This window comes from Xiphophorus couchianus, chromosome 12 (assembly GCF_001444195.1).
Source record: "Xiphophorus couchianus chromosome 12, X_couchianus-1.0, whole genome shotgun sequence".
In the NCBI taxonomy this organism is placed as follows: domain Eukaryota; kingdom Metazoa; phylum Chordata; class Actinopteri; order Cyprinodontiformes; family Poeciliidae; genus Xiphophorus; species Xiphophorus couchianus.
In genome coordinates this window covers 29,824,989-29,843,378 of record NC_040239.1, presented here as the reverse complement: position 1 = coordinate 29,843,378, position 18,390 = coordinate 29,824,989, and the positions used below count along the sequence as shown (strand labels likewise).

At 44.0% G+C, this 18,390-nt stretch overlaps 1 protein-coding gene across 4 annotated transcripts in view; it reads left to right on the top strand.

Moving 5' to 3' along the window:
* Window positions 1-12,809: 12,809 nt before the first annotated feature.
* The window catches only part of cux2b (cut-like homeobox 2b), a 150,142-nt gene continuing 144,561 nt past the window's right edge, over window positions 12,810-18,390 (top strand). For 3 of the 4 annotated variants that reach the window (XM_028033996.1, XM_028033995.1, XM_028033994.1), the window contains exon 1: window positions 12,810-13,122. In XM_028033996.1, coding sequence (XP_027889797.1) covers window positions 13,060-13,122 — 63 coding nt within the window. In that variant the 5' untranslated portion in view covers window positions 12,810-13,059. Of the gene's footprint in view, window positions 13,123-13,149; window positions 13,855-18,390 lie in introns of those variants that run through there. The other variant, XM_028033997.1, reaches the window with a different exon arrangement.

The following is an 18,390-nucleotide window of genomic DNA, read 5'->3' as shown; positions in this document are numbered from 1 at the left end:
GCTTGTGATGTCATCAGCACTGTATGTATGTAACAAACCTCTACATTCTTGTCATTGCTTGCTGCACTACTGACAAGTTCAGACGTTCGTAAAGCGCTTTCAAAGTTGAACATTGAGATTGTTTGCAGATCAAAACTGATTTTAACAAACATTGTTTTGTCCAAACATGTCGAACCAAAGGCCACATTCCTCCAACGGTGAGATGAGACCCCAGCATGGAGCATGGAGAGCTGGACAAAATCTGCAAGGCTGGATTGAGAATAGAACGCCTCCCACTGAGTTACAGAGAGAGATCCAGAGACTTGGCTCTCTTTTGGAAAAGGAGAGAGCAAGATGGTTTGAGGAGAACCAAAAGCTGGTCTACGTGCAAAGAGAACTGGAGAATACAAAAGCCGAGTTACAAGGACAGAAAAGACTCAAGGACATGAAGAGAGAACTGGCACAAGAGTTCTCTTTCCTGCAGCAGCAATCCACAGAAACCATAAAACATCTCCAAAGTGAACTGGAGCAGGTTAAAGTTTCTTACCAGGAACTTAAAATGACAAATGAAGGAGATGTTTCTGCTTTAAGACAGCAAGCAGAAATATTTAAGCAGGAGGTAGATAAAGAGATGAAAGCTCACTACTGAAAATGATGAGGGACCAAAAGATGATCATAAATGACTTTGTAAACAAGATGCTGAGAGATGCTTCAGCATCCTTGATCCTGAAGCCATGGAAGTGACAGACCTGTGTGTGGAAACTCTGTCAGAGAAAAGGAAAAGCCAAGATCCTGAACCAGTGGAGGCAGTCTCTGAAGAAACATCTTCAGTGTGGAAAACGATACGACACACTTTGAGTCTGAAGAAGCAACAAAAACTGAAGAGAAACAAGAGAAACAAGAAAATCTCTAAAATCGGGCGTGCCGTGGTGGCGTAGCGGTTAGCGCGACCCGTATTTGGAGGCCTTGAGTCCTCGACGCGGCCGTCGCGGGTACGACTCCCGGACCCGACGACATTTGCCGCATGTCTTCCCCCCTCTCCTTCCCTGTTTCCTGTCAGCCTACTATCATATAAGGGACACTAGAGCCCACAAAAAGACCCCGTGGAGGGGTTAAAAAAAAAAAATTGAAAATGCTGTCTGGGGCTTCATGCCCCAGGTAGGGTCACCCAAGGCAGACAGGTCCTAGGTGAGGGACCAGACAAAGTGCAGCCCGAAGACCCCAATGATGAGAAAAAACATTGGACTTGGTGTTCCCTCGCCCGGACGCGGGTCCCTCGGGGCCCCACTCTGGAGCCAGGCCTGGAGGGGGGGCACGATGGCGAGCGCCTGGTGGCCGGGCTTTTACCCATGGAGCCTGGCCGGGCTCAGCCCGAAGAGGAAACATGGGTCCCCCCTCCCATGGGCCCACTACCCGTGAGAGGGGCCAAAGGGGTAGGGTGCATTGTGTGATGGATGGCGGCAGAGGGAGGGGACCCTGGCGGTCCGATCCTCGGTTGCAGAAACTGGCTCTTGGGACGTGGAATGTCACCTCTCTGGTGGGGAAGGAGCCGGAGCTAGTGTGTGAGGTTGAGAGGTTCCGGCTAGAAATAGTCGGTCTCACCTCGACGCATGGCTCTGGTTCTGGAACCAGCCTCCTTGAGAGGGGCTGGACATACTTCCACTCTGGAGTTGCCCAAAGTGAGAGGCGTCGGGCAGGAGTGGGCATACTTGTTGCTCCCCATCTCGGCGCCTGTATGTTGGGGTTTACTCCGGTGAACGAGAGGGTAGCCTCCCTCCGCCTACGGGTGGGGGGACGGGTCCTGACTGTAGTTTGTGCTTATGGGCCGAACGACAGTTCAGATTACCCACCCTTTTTGGAGTCCTTAGAGGGGGTACTGAAGAGTGCTCCTCCTGGGGACTCCCTTGTTCTGCTGGGGGACTTCAACGCTCACGTGGGCAATGACAGTGAGACCTGGAGGGGCGTGGTTGGGAGGAACAGCCCCCCCCGATCTGAACTCGAGCGGTGTTCTGTTGTTGGACTTCTGTGCTCGTCATGGATTGTCCATAACGAACACCATGTTCAAGCATAAGGGTGTCCATATGTGCACTTGGCACCAGGACACCCTAGGCCGCAGTTCAATGATCGACTTTGTCATTGTTTCATCGGATCTGCGGCCGTATGTCTTGGACACTCGGTGAAGAGAGGTGCGGAGCTGTCCACTGACCACTACCTGGTGGTGAATTGGCTCCGGTGGTGGGGGAGGAAGCTGGTCAGGAGCTTTAACTCCCATCTCCGGCAAAACTTCGAACATGTCACGGGGGAAGTGGGGGACATGGAATCTGAGTGGACCGTGTTCCGTGCCTCCATTGTCGAGGCAGCCGATCGGAGCTGTGGCCACAAGGTTGTCGGTGCCTGTCGCGGCGGCAACCCTCGAACCCGTTGGTGGACACCTTCGGTGAGGGATGCCGTCAGGCTGAAGAAGGAGTCCTACCGGGCCTTTTTGGCCTGTGGGACTCCGGAAGCAGCTGATGGGTACCGGCAGGCGAAGTGGCATGCGGCTCGGGTGGTTGCTGAGGCAAAAACTCGGGCGTGGGAGGAGTTTGGAGAGGCCATGGAGAAAGACTTCCGTACGGCTTCGAGGCGATTCTGGTCCACCATCCGGCATCTCGGGGGGGGGGGGGGGGGGGGGGAAGCAGTACGGCACCAACACTGTTTATAGTGGGGATGGTGTGCTGCTGACCTTTACTCGGGACGTTGTGGGCCAGTGGGCAGAGTACTTCGAAGACCTCCTCAATCCCACCAACATGCCTTCCATTGATGAAGCTGAGCCTGGGGACTCTGGGTTGGGCTCTCCAATCCCTGGGGACGAGGTTGCCAAGGTGGTTAAGAAGCTCCTTGGTGGCAAGGCTCCGAGGGTGGATGAGATCCGCCCGGAGTTCCTTAAGGCTCTGGATGTTGTAGGGTTGTGTTGGCTGACGCGACTCTGCAATATTGCATGGACATCGGGGGCAGTTCCCCTGGATTGGCAGACTGGGGTGGTGGTCCCCCTGTTCAAAAAGGGCTGTCAGGTCCCTGTATGACCAGTGTCAGAGTCTGGTCCGCAATTCCGGCAGTAAGTTGGGCTCGTTTCCGGTGAGAGTTGGACTCCGCCAGGGCTGCCCTTTGTCACCGATTCTGTTCATCACTTTCATGGACAGAATTTCTAGGCGCAGCCAAGGTTTTGAGGGGATCCGATTTGGTGGCCTTAGGATCTCATCTCTGCTTTTTGCAGACGATGTGGTCCTTTTGGCTTCATCGGGTCGTGATCTGCAGCTCTCGCTGGAGCGGTTCACAGCCGAGTGTGAAGCGGCCGGGATGGGGATCAGTGCCTCCAAATCCGAGGCCATGGTCTTGAGCCAGAAAAGGGTAAAGTGCCTTCTCCGGGTCAGGGGGGGTGTCCTGCCCCAAGTGGAGGAGTTCAAGTATCTCGGGATCTTGTTCACGAATGGGGGAAGAAGGGAGCGGGAGATCGACAGGCGGATTGGCACAGCGTCTGCCGTCAAGCGGGCGCTGTACCGGTCCGTTGTGGTGAAGAGAGAGCTGAGCCAAAAAGCAAAGCTCTCGATTTACCGGTCGATCTACGTTCCCACCCTCATCTATGGTCATGAGCTTTGGGTCATGACCAAAAGAACAAGATCACGGATACAAGCGGCCGAAATGGGTTTTCTCCGTAGGGTGGCTGGGCTCTCCCTTAGAGATAGGGTGAGAAGCTCAGTCATCCGGGAGGGACTCAGAGTAGAGCCGCTGCTCCTTCACATCGAGAGGAGCCAGTTGAGGCTCGGGCATCTGGTCAGGATGCCTCCTGGACGCCTCCCTGGTGAGGTGTTCCGGGCACGTCCCACCGGGAGGAGGCCCCGGGGAAGACCCAGGACACGCTGGACTATGTCTCTCGGCTGGCCTGGGAACGCCTCGGGATTCCCCCGGAAGAGCTAGAAGAAGTGGCCGGGGAGAGGGAAGTCTGGGCTTCCCTTCTGAAGCTGCTACCCCCGCGACCCGACCTCGTATAAGCGGAAGAAGATGGATGGATGGATGGATGGATCTCTAAAATAAACAACTAGCAAAAAGTGTCCAGGTAAATCCTGAACCGTTTCCAAGACCTCAAAACACATCTCATATTTTAGACCAAAAAAAAGGGCGGCATCTTCACAGAAAAAAGATCTTAGTTCTTAACCAAGAGCCTCTTTCTGTGGGAGTTTGTATGTTTTCCCAGTGTTAGTGGGGGTTTTCTCTGGGAGCTCAGGTTCCCCCAAATTTCCAAAATTATGTAAATTATGGTGATTGACCAATGTAAATTGTCCTCAAGAAAGGTATTATTAATTTCTAGAAAAGTTCATTTGGAAACGGTTCTGATCGGAGAAACGAACACAAAAAAGTCATTTGTGGTGAGAAAAGCAAGATGCTCATTTTAGAGAACCAGTCCTGATCCTCTAAAACCAGGAATATTAGAGGACCAGTCCTGGTTTTAGAAGAACAGTAAAGCTACATATAGTTGTATTAAAGGTGAATGAGTTGAAGTCTTTGGGGTCAACCATCTGAAGCAATGATCAGTGGACAAGAGAAAAGGAGAATGAAGGAAAGCCTGGATTGTTCATGTCAGTCCTGAACCATTTCCACAACCTCAAAATGCATCTCATATCTTGGACCAACAAAAAAGGTCAGCACGGTTAGCGCCGCTGCATCTTCACAGAAAAGAGATCTTAGTTCTTAACCAAGCGCCTCTTTCTGTGGGAGTTTGTATGTTTCTGTGGTAAATGCAAAGAGCAAAAAGCTAAGTAAAAACTTTGCCTTTGAGAATTTGAGCCAGAGCTGTTCATGCAAAATTCACAGGCAACCTGACAGAAGCTAAGCTGTTTTATAAGCAACTATGGAGGAAAAATGTTCTGTCCAGTTGTATCAGTCTGACTGAGACATTTCACATTGACCCAGCGCTGAAACTATAGTCAAAGGGGCTTCTACTGAATACATACATATTTATGCTGTTTTATTTTGCTTATTATAATTAATTAACATATTGTAAAAATCTGGTTTACCTCATCTTTTGGGCACATTCTTGTTAAAAAAATTGTATTAGCCAGGATTTAATTTACAAAAACAAAGTAGAAAAATCCAAAGGAGAGAAATTTGTTCTCATAGCACTGTACGGGGTTTACGTGTGATTAGTATTCAAAAAGTATTAATGATTTATTTTTATTCTTATTATTATTTGATTATTTTTTAGGATTCAAACCAGTTTTAGTTGCTTCGTTCGAAACAAAACTTAAAGGGTCAGTATTATGTAAAATTGACTTTTTTTTTTTGGAGTTTTCCATCATGTTATTACCTCATCATAATCATCCTTGAAGATTCTTGATTCTTTCATGCATGTTTGAGAAATCTATGAATCTCCATGGCAACCATTCAACTGTGCGAAACGGCTGACGGGACCAACATCACTGGTCACCAAGGACTGCCTCACAGAGCAGAGCTCTCCCATAACTTCCAGTCACAGCTCCTTCAGACTAGCCAGCAGCCATTAGCAAACACCCGGTGGAACTGCACATCTGCTTAACTCATTATAGGAGCTACTTCTCAGTGAAACACTGGTGAAAACATTGTCAGGGGGTTAACAAAGGAGCTGTGTTGTGATGACTTCCTGAAGGCGGAGTTTTAGAAAAAGCAGGAGCTTCTTAAAGACACAGGCCCCATTTAAAGGTGTTAAATTACGATGTAAAATTTTTAAAAATCATATTTGATATGTGTATATAAATATATAATTTTTATAACAACTGAAGGTAACATAGTTATTGTGCTACAGAGTTTCTCTATGTGCCTAATACATAACCCTGCCCCTTCAAATACAGGCTCTGTTGATTAATTTAGCTGGTCAAACATTGACGTATAAAGAAAAACTACGTGGGATTTATTGCCCTTTTAACACATGCAGCCCATATTTAGTTGGATCAAAAATATTGCACGCCTCATATTTATTGGCGAGGTGTTGTTTGAAGTTCATCCATCAAAGAGCTCGCACGCGGTTGATCGAGAGTTTAGAGCTGACATTTAGACTGAGGTGGAGCGGTCTGTCGATACAAGGAGCGCAGAGGTGACCATGCAAGGGAAGGAGATAAACAAAGGAACAAACAGAGAGAGGTTCTATGGGCTGATGAAATGAAAATCAATCTCTATAAAAATGACCCAAAGAGAAAAAGTGTGGAGGGTCCCCTACGTTTCCCACCTCCCCCCAGCCCCCGACACACACTTACTTACACACACAGACCCCAGAGACAAAACACGGCTTCATCTGTCAAAGAGGGAGGTGTGTTTGTTAGAGCCAGGACCGGGACACACTGCCAGGTCCTGGTCTCACAACTGATTGAGGCAACAAGAGGAATACAGAGTACTATAAAGGAACATTCTGCCTCAAATTCAGTACAATGGGTCTGGTTTTTCCTGCTATAGCCACGCTGACAAATGGTAACAGCTCAGTCCAACCATGTGTTCATGAATTCATGAGCTATGATGCTACTAACAGATAAGAAAAAAAACAACAATCATCTGTCAATACATGATGAATTTGTGTTGTACCTAACATTTTTCATTTTCAGAAGTCCTTAATTTGTCTGTGGACAATCTTACACTAAAAATATAGAAAAAAAAGTCATTGTACCATTTTGTACTTTTGATAGATGGATGGATGGATACATGGATAGATATCATGCTTTGAATAAAACTCTTACCACACTTAAATACACCCCAAACAATAAAAGCTGGTTAAACGCTTAACACAAGAATAAAATCAAAGTACACGTATTGCTCAATAAAAACACATATTGCACATTCCTGCATGCGTTTCAACGAATCAGACCAGAGCATCAGCAGAATTGCAAAACATTATTTGCCTACCTTATTTATCATTCTGACTGATGTAGGGACAAATGGAATTTTGAATCTGTTAAGGCTACAAGCTTCGTAGTAAAACGTTTGTGAGATGGTAACAGTTCATGACGTGAGTTGAGGATGTGACCGAAATGCTATTGAAATCACACAATACTTGAATAAGTTTGTTCACCCGTCAAGTCATTAAAAAAAACATGGATGGTATTTAGCTATGGATCCTAGTTTGATGCCGTCCATTGCAGTCTTCAAGTTGAGCTTGTGCTGAAAAGGCAGGAACCCTGAAATAGAAGTTAAGAGAACGGCTGTAAGGTGAGTCATCCTCCAGAATGTATGAGTGATGAATCCACTTTGTGAGATGGCGGTGGAGTTCTGGTGGCTGGACTAGTTTTCTTTACTTTGTATATGCTTCTTGTTTGGTAAAGCTGTCGGACAGCATAGGATACATCTCTGTTGCTGTGCTATGCTGATGATACTCAACTATTTTTATCCAAAAAACTAAATAAATGAATGGGTTAAACGGACTATTATGTATTTAATTGGCATGAAAGCCTGGATAACTCTTGATTTAACGATCATAATTTCACACAAAATAGCTGTTATCTTTGAAGTTGAACAACATTGTGTGTCATACTTTGTGACAAAGGTTGCTGGGTTATTGAAGAGACCAGAAGGAGCCTCATCGTTCTTCGCTGGCAGCCATTTTGAACTCGGCAACCACTTCACTGAACTTTATCATGATAAAATGACAAGTTGTGTCTCAAACCTGTGTTCCAACTGGCAGTCTATCGTCTACAGGATAAATTGTTGTGAGAAGTCTCATCATCCAGTCCCACAAGCAAGAGTGTTGTATTATTAAAAAGGCATTATTGCTGCTCTAATCACTCACTGATGGATTTGCGATATTCATCAGCAAATTACTGATGAATATTGTTAATATGTTCTGTAGGACAGATTAAGAAATGGTGAGATAGTAAAATAATGCTGTATAGTAGTGACTTAAGTTTACACTGCAGCACAAAATTGGTCACTTAAGCTGTTTACATGCTAGGTATCAAAAGCTAGCTATGGCTAACATTTGCACTTAAAAGAAAAGTCTCAGTAGATATCATAGCATTGTTGTCTCATCATTTTTACTACAGGTAGGTTGTAACAGTATTATACTTTCCGGCTTTTGTACCACCCAGTAGTAAATTATAGAAGCTAAATTGTTTTTTTTATATTTCAGTTCTGCATGAGTTGTTATAAGAAACATTTGTCCATACTTAAGTTCTATACCAACTGTAAGATACTTACTGTCTGCAGGAGGCACCAGATGGTTAACTCCATAGAAAGAGAGGCGAAAACTGAAGATAAATATAAGAAATACGCAAGAGAAACAATAAAGGAGAAAAGAATCCAACCGTTAAGAATTATTTACCCCTCCTGGACGTCAGCTCACGAGGTCTGTTTAGTTTATGCTTATTTTCTGTGACTAATCGTTAAGTGTTTGATATAAAGTATAATAATTTGTTCTGATATGGTATTATTGTTGTCATTTTCTGTCGTGAGCAGTTCTCCCGGGTTGTCAACACCAGAATAAGCCCTGTTTGATAATTCTGCATCTTGCCAAAATCCTTGAGGGTGCTCCACAGGTTATAAAAATAGTAACAAAAAAAAATCCTAACCCTCTCAACCACAGCACACCTGACTCCAATATTAGCTAATTAGCAGAGCTCTGTAGAGCTTGACTCCATGCTGGTCAGGCAGTGCAGTCAGCCATTAAACCATTGAATGAAAGCGAGTAGGAAAAGGGACACAAACGTTGCCGGACTCTGGCTCTCCAGGAATGCAGTTTGACCCCACTCATGTACATGGAGACTTTCTGTTTTTAATTCACGCAAAATTATCGCAGATAAAGTAAGATCTTCTTACAATAGAAAACGTTAGCGGCAACACCGATTATTTGCCTTGAAATAACCAGGCTTTTTGTATCCTCCTGCAAGCACCACATCTATCCAGTGACACTTCCACAAAAGCTGACTTTGCTGCACCCCAATCTGGTTTTAATCACTTTGTTAAATACAGAAAGAGTTTTCGAAGAAATATGTTTCCCCACCATGAAACACTTATTTTAACCTCGCTATTACTTATTTAATGAACGAGGTGACATTAGCAACTTTAACCCTAATGTGGCATATCGGGCCAAACAAAATCAACTCATTGCTGGACTGAATAACATTCGATACAACTGGTCATTTTGAGCATCCTTTCTTCAAATCACAGAAGAAAAATCCTCTCCACAAAATAACAAGAGGCAGAATAAGAAACACGCTCAGCATTAAATTGCACAACTGACTCGGTAGGGTTGCAGCTTCACAAGTCTTTTTTCATGAGGAGTCATTTACTCAGTTTGTCCAGTAGATAGCGCTAGCAACCCGCCATATTCAGCATCCAAACTGCTTCACAAGCCTGAGTCTGACTCTCAGTGAATTTTTTTCTCGTTTGTTTGTGAACCTCAGTGGCTCAGTCAGAATGCGTTGTCACTATGTTTGAGCTTTTAATAGCTTTCACTCCTAACTCGAATGCAATCGAGGCGCAGATAAACATTAGCTTTGTGGGTGAATGTGAAAAATATGCTTTGAATATCCAGACATTTAATTGGAAAAGCTGCTGTTTGTTGAAATTATATCAGTACGGATGTGATGCTGTCAGAGTTGAATCGAAATGATGGAAGCGATGAAGCCGCGCTCTCAGTTTGTCGCGGCGTAGATCTTTCTGACGTGCACTCATACACTCAAAAAGTGGGTTTTATCAAAATCTCACAGTTTTGCATGTGTTGATTTATTTGCCAGAGAGGACAAGTAAGACTTTTCATTGAGTATGAAACTGTCGGCACTTTCTAATAAAATAAAACAAAAATCTGTCATTTAAAAATCTGTGACCTCATCAAAACAATGGCTATAAAGCTCCTGGATAATTTCCCATCTGTGTCCTGATTTTGCACTGCTTTTTAGATTAAGTGTTTCCCCCCTCCCCTGTAAGTATGTTTTAATTTGAATGGGGTGAGAAAGTTACTGGAGGAGGCCCGTAGTGCTTTGTTGGTGACGGCAACAAAGCACTACGTTATCTTTGATAGCACGTGATAGCACGAGGCTACGATTACGTTCAGAAGCAGAGAGATGATTGAGGCAATTAGATTCAGCAATCCCCCCCCCATCCCTAAAGGTTGAGTGAGGATCCAGAGAAGCAAGACAGACAACTCGTCAGCTTCCAGCGGTGGAGGTTGGGAGCTCACGTCCCGCCTGGTCTCCCACTAACCCGGGGCGCTGCGCTATTCCTGTTGAGTCAGAGCCAAAGAGTTCCTATCTGACGTCTGGAAAAGTCTTAAGATTACAAATACTCCGTTTGATCTGTGGGCAGCCACTGTGCCAAAGGTTCTGCTTTTTGGGCACAGAGACAAGACTAAAGATTTAGTTCAGAGAAACACTTGCCCACGTCCGGTAGGTCTGTGTACTTGCTGAAGTGTCCAGATTCCGACTTTCAGTCGTTTCAGCAGTCCTTTTTAACTGTGCTGCATAGAGAATAGTAATACAGTAACTACTTCCATTCAAAATAAAAATCCTCTTCAAGTATTGAGAATAAACGTGCACGTTTTGCTCAGCGAATGTTTAACAATGCAACTGAATCATGTGTGAATGCATCCGTTATTATTGCACATGTGTCAAACTCAAGGTTCGCGGGACAAATACGGCTCACCAGAACAATTTCTGCGGCCGTCTAGAATCCATGGCAGGCCAAGCTTTACGATGATAGTGTGCTCAAATATTATTTGCTCACTTCACTTCACATGTGTGGTACACATTTGAAGTTAATCCCATTTTTTTATTTGATACCCTTCAAATGAACACCAGTGTAATCAATTAGGCCAACATAAATCAGTTAAATATAAACAGAGTTTAAATGTTTTTAATCAGCATGAATCCGGATGCTCCGTTAAGGCCTCAGAAGTTTGTTAGAGAAAATATGCAGCCCGGCAAACACGCAAAAACAAAGTGATTTGGTCAGATTAGATCAACATTTGGCTGTTTTTTTTTTTTTTGGCCTAAAAAGTGCTGTGTGAAATACAACATTGCATATTCAATTCAAATTAAAAACTACTTTATTGATCCCAAAACGAAATGAAATGTTGTAACTCATTTAATGAAAGAGTTAAGTAAGCTTCATATTATGAATTTGACGAAGCCTCTGACTGAAGACACTCTGTTTTTCTGACAGACAGGCTGTCAGAAAAACAGAGTTGTCCATATTTGATTTATTTATTTATTTTTGGTAAAATGCCACCTTGAGCCCAACATGGTGACCTCTAGTGGTGGGAGCAACATGCTGTGTGGTTGCAGGACTTGGTTAGAGTTGATGCTGAAGATGGAGCCAAAAACAGGAGTCGTGGCAGAAAAGCCTTTAGAGGCCACGCAAGGAACGGATGTCACACTTTTTGGATTTTTATTTGAAAAAGAAAAAAAAATACCTCACAACATTTTCTCCTCAAAGGAAGTCAGGTCAACTTTATGTGGAGTTCAGCAACAAGGCAGTTCAAAGGGCTTTTCAGTCACCAATCATATAGCAACAAACATTGCATTTCGTCAAATGTCATCATAAAAATCACCAACCAAATATAAACCAAATGTTCTGGTTGCTGCTAATCACAGGGAACCTCTAAACAAAGTGGGAGGTTTTAGGCTTCATTTAGAGGAGCTCAGTGTTTCGGCTGTTTCGCAATATTCTGGAAGTTTGTAATGCGCTGCTGTTTTCACATAAACACCAAACGAAGCCTATTAAAGTTAGTAGTTATGGACGACGTGCGGAAACGTTCAATGGGTGCAAATACTTAAAACAGGACAACGTCACCGCTGTCCAAATGCAAGAATTTAGCTGCGGCCTCAAAGCCAGGAGACAACTTTTAATAATATCTTGGCTTGAATATGTGGCAAGAAAAATAACTTTTAATACCTTTAGGATTTTTTAAATTTTTTTTTATTTTTTACTTGAATCATTAATGCACAAATTTCTATCTGCTGCTGATTTCAGGTAGCGAAAGAAGCGAGGGCCCTTCTGCTGGACTCTCGGCTGCTGGAACCTTTGAGTGTGACGAATGCCTTCACTTTGTCAGAACCACATGTATAGGATGTGTATGAAAGGAAATCAAACTGTGCCCTGCCCTGCTGCAGACACCTGCTCACTGCGTGGTGTCAGCAGGGGGAGCAGCAGAACTGAGCCACATGCTCCTTGACCAAAGGAATTACTCACTCTGAGCAGAAAAAGAGCACCCTCATGCTTTATTAAGTTAGATAGAGTCAGTTTTGTGAGAATCTATCTATCTATCTATCTATCTATCTATCTATCTATCTATCTATCATCTGGATATTCATAGATTAGTCACAATTTAAAACAAAGACCTGCAGTTGTGTACCAACATATATATAAAAAGTGTGTACATTTCCTCCTGATGTCAACAGTTTAACAGAAAAAACATGTCTGGAGTGACACACAAATAATAGTAGTTCTAGTTATGTACAAATAACAAAGCAGTACATGTACTGCTAGTGGAGCCTTTCTCAAGTTTTGCCCCTCTGTCTCTTAATTGTAATGTTCCGGGTACTCCTGCAATAAACACGCAGCAAGAAGAAGAAGAAGAAGAAAAAAAAAAAGAAGTAAGAAAAAAAAAGTAGGCTTGGCTATTTTCCCAGAACTCAACTTATCTACACATCATCTCCTTCTCTTTTCCAGATCATATTGATCGAGCTCGGGCTTTACGTCAGTATTGATAACTTTGCCAAAGCAAAAAAGAAAGAAAAGAAAAAAAGAAAGAAAGCGATTGTCCATTTAATATTGCGGATGAAGAGGATACACTTTGCTTTTTAAAATATATATATATATATATATATATATTATTTCTTTCAAGACGCGAACAAATATAGTTTACTTTTTTCTTCCTCCCTCCTTTTTTTCTTTTTGGTTCTAAAAAAGACAACAAAAATGCCGGCAGACTTGGCCAGCTCATCAGTGGACTCTTATATTAAGTACTTTTCTTAAGAAAAAGAGAAAAAAAAGTGGGACCCGTGACCGTAAACGCTGTTTAACGAGGGGGAATCCAGCCCACATATTTATTGCAGCCGCCGAAAAAAAATCTCCTCAATATCCCCCAAGATGGCCGCCGATGTAGGATCGATGTTTCAATATTGGAAGAAATTTGATCTACGGCGGCTCCAGGTTAGTGCTATTCTCACCTTTCTCCGCGTATTTCTTCAGCGACATGCCTCCTGACGGCGTCCCGACGCTCGCTGACTCGATTCGGGCGAATACGAGCGGAGAGTCGGCGCTGTTTGCATTGATAGTTATTAGAAATTGATCCTTGTTCTGCCTTTGTTCAGTTCAATCATTGATCAGCGGTGGAGCGACCGGCGGAGCAGCACAGCCTCAGTGTTAGCCACACCGATCTGGGATCAGCACCGCGGACAGCACTGCTGTTTTACACGCGTTCTCCTTTCTCCCGGTTGTATGTTTTTGTACTCTTTATCCTCCCAGACCAGCTCGGCCGTACTTAGGCGTAGGGAAACTTTTAATGCGCCTGTGAATCGCTGTTCCTGGACGTAGCTGCAACTTTTCTCAGGCAGCTTCGCGTTTTATGCGGCTCGTGTCGGCGGCCGCAGCGTCGCTTCTCCCAGCGAGCTACGGGGAATTAAGTTCTAACTACTACGCTTTTGGACCGCGGAGAAAGTTTTATTTCTCATTTGGAAAGTTGATTATTTTATTTATTTATTTTTTTTTTTGTAGCTGCTAGTCGTAACGCTCGGACGTTTTTATCTGCCCAGAATCATTGAATTGAAACAGCGTTACGGGCGTCTTAAATCGCGTCTTCTCGGCGTGTAAAGGCACGAGCGGCGGACTGCGTGGTAGCTGGCAGCAGAATGTCTCTGAATAATGGCGTGGAGACTGTGGCAGGTGAGCACTTTGTTTGTATCACAGCCGTCATTTAGCCTCCTCTGTGTGACAGCATCATATGCGCCCCGTGTAGCCTGCTGTAGCTTCAGCCACCCAGCTCAAAGTTGGCTTTATAAACCGCGGCGCTGACGGGCTGGATGGTTGTATCCGCTGTTGTCGGGGTCCACCTCTCTCCTCTCCTCCAGCCGCATAAGGGCTGCTCTGCTCGGCCAGGGTAGGGTGGTGGTGGTGGTTGGCGGTGGGGGCTGTGTAATTGTATTCCCCGCTAATGTTTGTAAATCAGCCTCAGCCGGCGCAAGGGCACCGTCTCTGCCGGCTGATTGATGTTCTGTAACATGAGAAATGACAACAGCGAGGCAGTCCCGCCCGGCTCCCGCGGAAAAACCAGACCGAGGAGCAGACATGAGACCCGGTGGCTCTCTGTCCTCGGTGGGTCGGGCTGTGCTGGTGCCGCTGGCTGGACCTTCCTCTCCTCCGGCCTGAGATAGAGCCACAGGGCCGGGGGCGGGGATGGAGGAGCTGCTATTGTTGCGGTGTACACTAATAAAACAAACTGTTAGGGTTTAGCCAATAAAAATTCTGAGGCAATTTGAGTACAGTATACTTTGGAAGATTTTGACAGTATTTCATATTAGAATGTGTGTAACTTTAAGAGCTCAAAGACAGTTAAAATAAGACCTGCATAAATTTGAACAAATTAGAAACATTTTGGTGATTTGGTCTGTTATCCCAAGTTGAAAAGTAACAAAATTAAATTTGACCAAGATAAAGATAAGAAACCTTACTGGAATGATTAAATCTAATCTACCAGAAACCTTACTGGAATGATTAAATCTAATCTACCGAGGTGACATTCACTGAAGTTTAATTATTAACGTTAGCGCTATTGCTAAGCAAAAGATAAAAAATGGGTGCAAATGTTTACTCTTGCTCCAACATAGAAACGTACTCAACCTTAAGTATGCCAATTCTCAGCTTCTACCATAGGTTGATGTTTATTCATAATGTAGCAGGTATAAACATATGCGCCTCACTGCCTCCTCACCACACATGGTGAACAAAAGTATTAGACACACTGAACAAACCTGTTCAGCTAAATCCAAATTAGAATATTAAGGTAGGATCTCATCGAAAATAATGTTAGCTTTTAACCATTTACAAACCAATATGCTTGAATAAAATGTCAATATTGTGACTAATATTGAATACCCTCCAAAATCCCTTTTTGTAGTGCATTTTCATGTCTTCTAGTTGTAATGCCTGCTTCGTTCGGTTTCACAGGAAAGGTTTCTAGATGTTAGTAATATGAAATCTGCCTCAGAAGCCCTGGAGCTAAATCTGAACTACCGTTCCAGGGAGTCTGAACCAGCGTCATGGAAATAGAAATGGAAGACCTGTCGTTTGTGTTCAAAGTACTTACCCTAAATTCTGATATAAAAATGATTTTGAAATCACTTGAAGTGGTAAAAATCTAGTCTGAAGGCATGAATGCTATCGTATGGATGAATCTTTTCCTGATTGATGATTAGGTAAAAGGTGGATAGCCTTTTCTGATCGACATTGACATTTTTTTGAAAGGGCCATAATGCATAGAAAACGAAAATAAATGCAGCAGATTCTTTGGTAAGGGTCATAGTTTTAAATTCAGATTTTCCCAATCTATGCAACAAAACGTGTCCTAAATTATGATCTGATGATTATCTATAGCTGATGTGTTTATAACCTGAAAATGATGGGAGTTTTTAGTTTTGATGCATTTAATGGATACAGGATATTTGAAATGATTATCTGGCGACCTGATTAGAGGTGGTCAGGGAAGAATTAGTCAGATTTCCACCTCTGATTAATAGATACATCTCTGTTTTTAAAAAAATTATAACTATGAAGCTCTGAGCAGAATCTTAAGCTAGTCAACTGGATATATTTGAAAACGGGTGACTTGAAAGTAAAAAAAAAATTAGTATAATAACAGCTAAAGCATGAAAACGGAGTAACCCTGTGGCTATAGCAGAAAATATATTTTGTTTGCAGTAAATTATAGTGAAATCTTTGGATAGTTTGGAACAACACTTACTGTGTTTGTTGATATTTTTATTTTAGATTTCTTGGTTTTTCTCTTTTTATAGTTGACTATGGGGATCTTCTGTATTTGAATGCATCGTCACCTCTCTCATGTTGCACGGTGAAAGTCATGGGGCACAAAGAGTTATTCCTAACTCTGGTTTACAGTACTACTTCGGCACTAATTTCGCTGCCTTTATATGGTCTCCATGTTTTATATACATATCAATTCATTCTCCTTCTTGCTTTTCACAGAATATGATTTAGAAATGTCAAATCTGCCGAGATTTTGAAATCCAGAACTGAGCTGGGACAGAAAGCTGTTGGGTTTTTGTCTCACGCGATGCCAATCGTCCAGCTAACCCTCATCTGTAAAACTTGGCGATGCGTTTAAAGTAGCGGTGTTTCTGGTCGATCGCAGATCTTTAAAATGACTCACTTTATTATTCTGATTTTGGTTGGTAACGTTTTGTGTTTTTTTTTTTGTCAGAAAAGTTGCTGAATGTAGTCACAAAGTTTCTAAGTTGGCAACAGTGGACATGACTTTTGTTAACCGCGCACATGCAGACGGGACGTGGAGGTGGGCGGGGCTATCGGTCAGCCCTCTCAAATGACCTTTACGGATTGGATTGAAATACAAATCTCTGCCTATTGCCGATCCCCCAAAATGAAGGAAATTCCTAATTTAAAGCCGTGGTAAAAACTCTGGAGTTTAGACTTACTGTGAATGTTTCCTGGTATGTTTTGGGATGTAATGCTCTAATCTGCTGTGTGATTTTTCTATACCGTGTTGTGTGGATTTGAGCTGAGCTCCTGCTATCTTTGCCAAGTTACCTCGCAAAAGAACTCCAAAGAAGAAATGTTGATCAGCAGTCATTGCAGGATGTTGTCCCGCAACTTTTAGACAGTTGCAGGACCGTCTAAAAGACAGGAGAGTTGGCTAAAAGTCCAACTCCCCTGAATCACATGCCTGGACTACCTCCTTATCCAATGCAGTGCTACAGAGTTCTGCTAATGACCTAATTATGTGATTCAGGTGTCTCGATTCATGTCTTTTCCCACCTGGTAGTCCAGTAGACTTGGTTCTGTTGGGGACCAAAGTTGCAACATTTGTTTCATTTCCAGCTGCTGCGGTTCACTTTCACGGTACATTGTGTCAAATGATCCAGACTAATTGAAAACCCTGCTCCTCTCCTCGGCCGTAGAAGACATGAGCGCGACTCCCTCCTTCACAAAATGCAAGCAAAAATGGAGTGGTGTTTGATTTTAGTAGTCGTAGGAGTTCTCTTCTGTCTTTGGCAAAAGACCACAAGACATTTCTCCCGCCAGCGCTAGACTTGTGCGCTTGTTTTGGTTGTATTTACCCAGAATGCCCTGCGCTTTACTCCGCGTACTGTTTTTGGAGCGGGGTCCTCCTGGTGTTCAAATATGCATTCAGACCGTGCCGGAGTTCACTTCGACTGAACCCAGACTTGGTCTCCAGCCTCTCTTTGATGAACCTCCTCCTGATCTGGAAGGTTTTCCAGATCAGGAACAAAAAGCTTGTGATTGTACTACATTTAGCATGACTCAGCTCTAAGTCAGCTCTAAGACCAGAGCTCACTTTTGTTGGTCCACATCAGAGTTCAGTCACACATTTACACCTCTCCAAAGAAAACAGACTTTCTGGGCAAGCAAACTATAGGTTGATCAAAGCGGACTGGCGTGAATGGGCCCGTGTGAATGCTTGAAGCGTTAAGCACTTCACGTTCCTTCCTATAACAGACATGCTTGTTTAAACTCGACTCACTGCGGCTCTTGAAAAGTCAACTTGCAGGCTTCTGGTTGTAAACACGCCCGTATCTCAAATGTGACACCTTCTGCTACACGTGTCAGAAATCAATTAAAGCACTTATTTCTCGTTCAGTCATGGTCGGAGCCAGTTGTCGCCGCAGCTGTCTCACCTTCCCCCTGCCCCCATACAGAGCGGCGTTCTCACTACATCCGCGGCCATCTGCGAGCTATTCATCCTCGCGGCTCACACCGGAGCGTTTATTTTCTCATTACAAGTTATTATATCAGCAAACTGAGTGTGCACTTTTTTTTCCCTTTTCTTTTTTTTGAGTATTTGTGCAGTGGATTTGTGCCCCTGAGTTGCACAGGATGAATAATTCACCTGCAGGGCTGATGAAAAGGAGGGCAGGGAAAGTGCGAAGCGCTGAGGTGGAGTGACCTTGGTTCCCGCTGGCTGCAGGTCGCCCGGCCGTTGCTGTGGTAATCATTCACACCAGCCAGATGGCATTTCTGTGGGCGAGCGTGAAAAGGACGGGTCAGGGTCTGCGCTGCCAGGTCCTGCCTGGCCCGGAGACAACTCGCCGACCGGCGATGTACCTGGAGAGAGAGAGGTTAGAACTGCGGGAGGAGTTCTGGCCTGCGAGGTCACGAGGAGGACTGGCCGAGTAAAACTCAAAATAGGGTTTGATCTGTGCGGCTTTA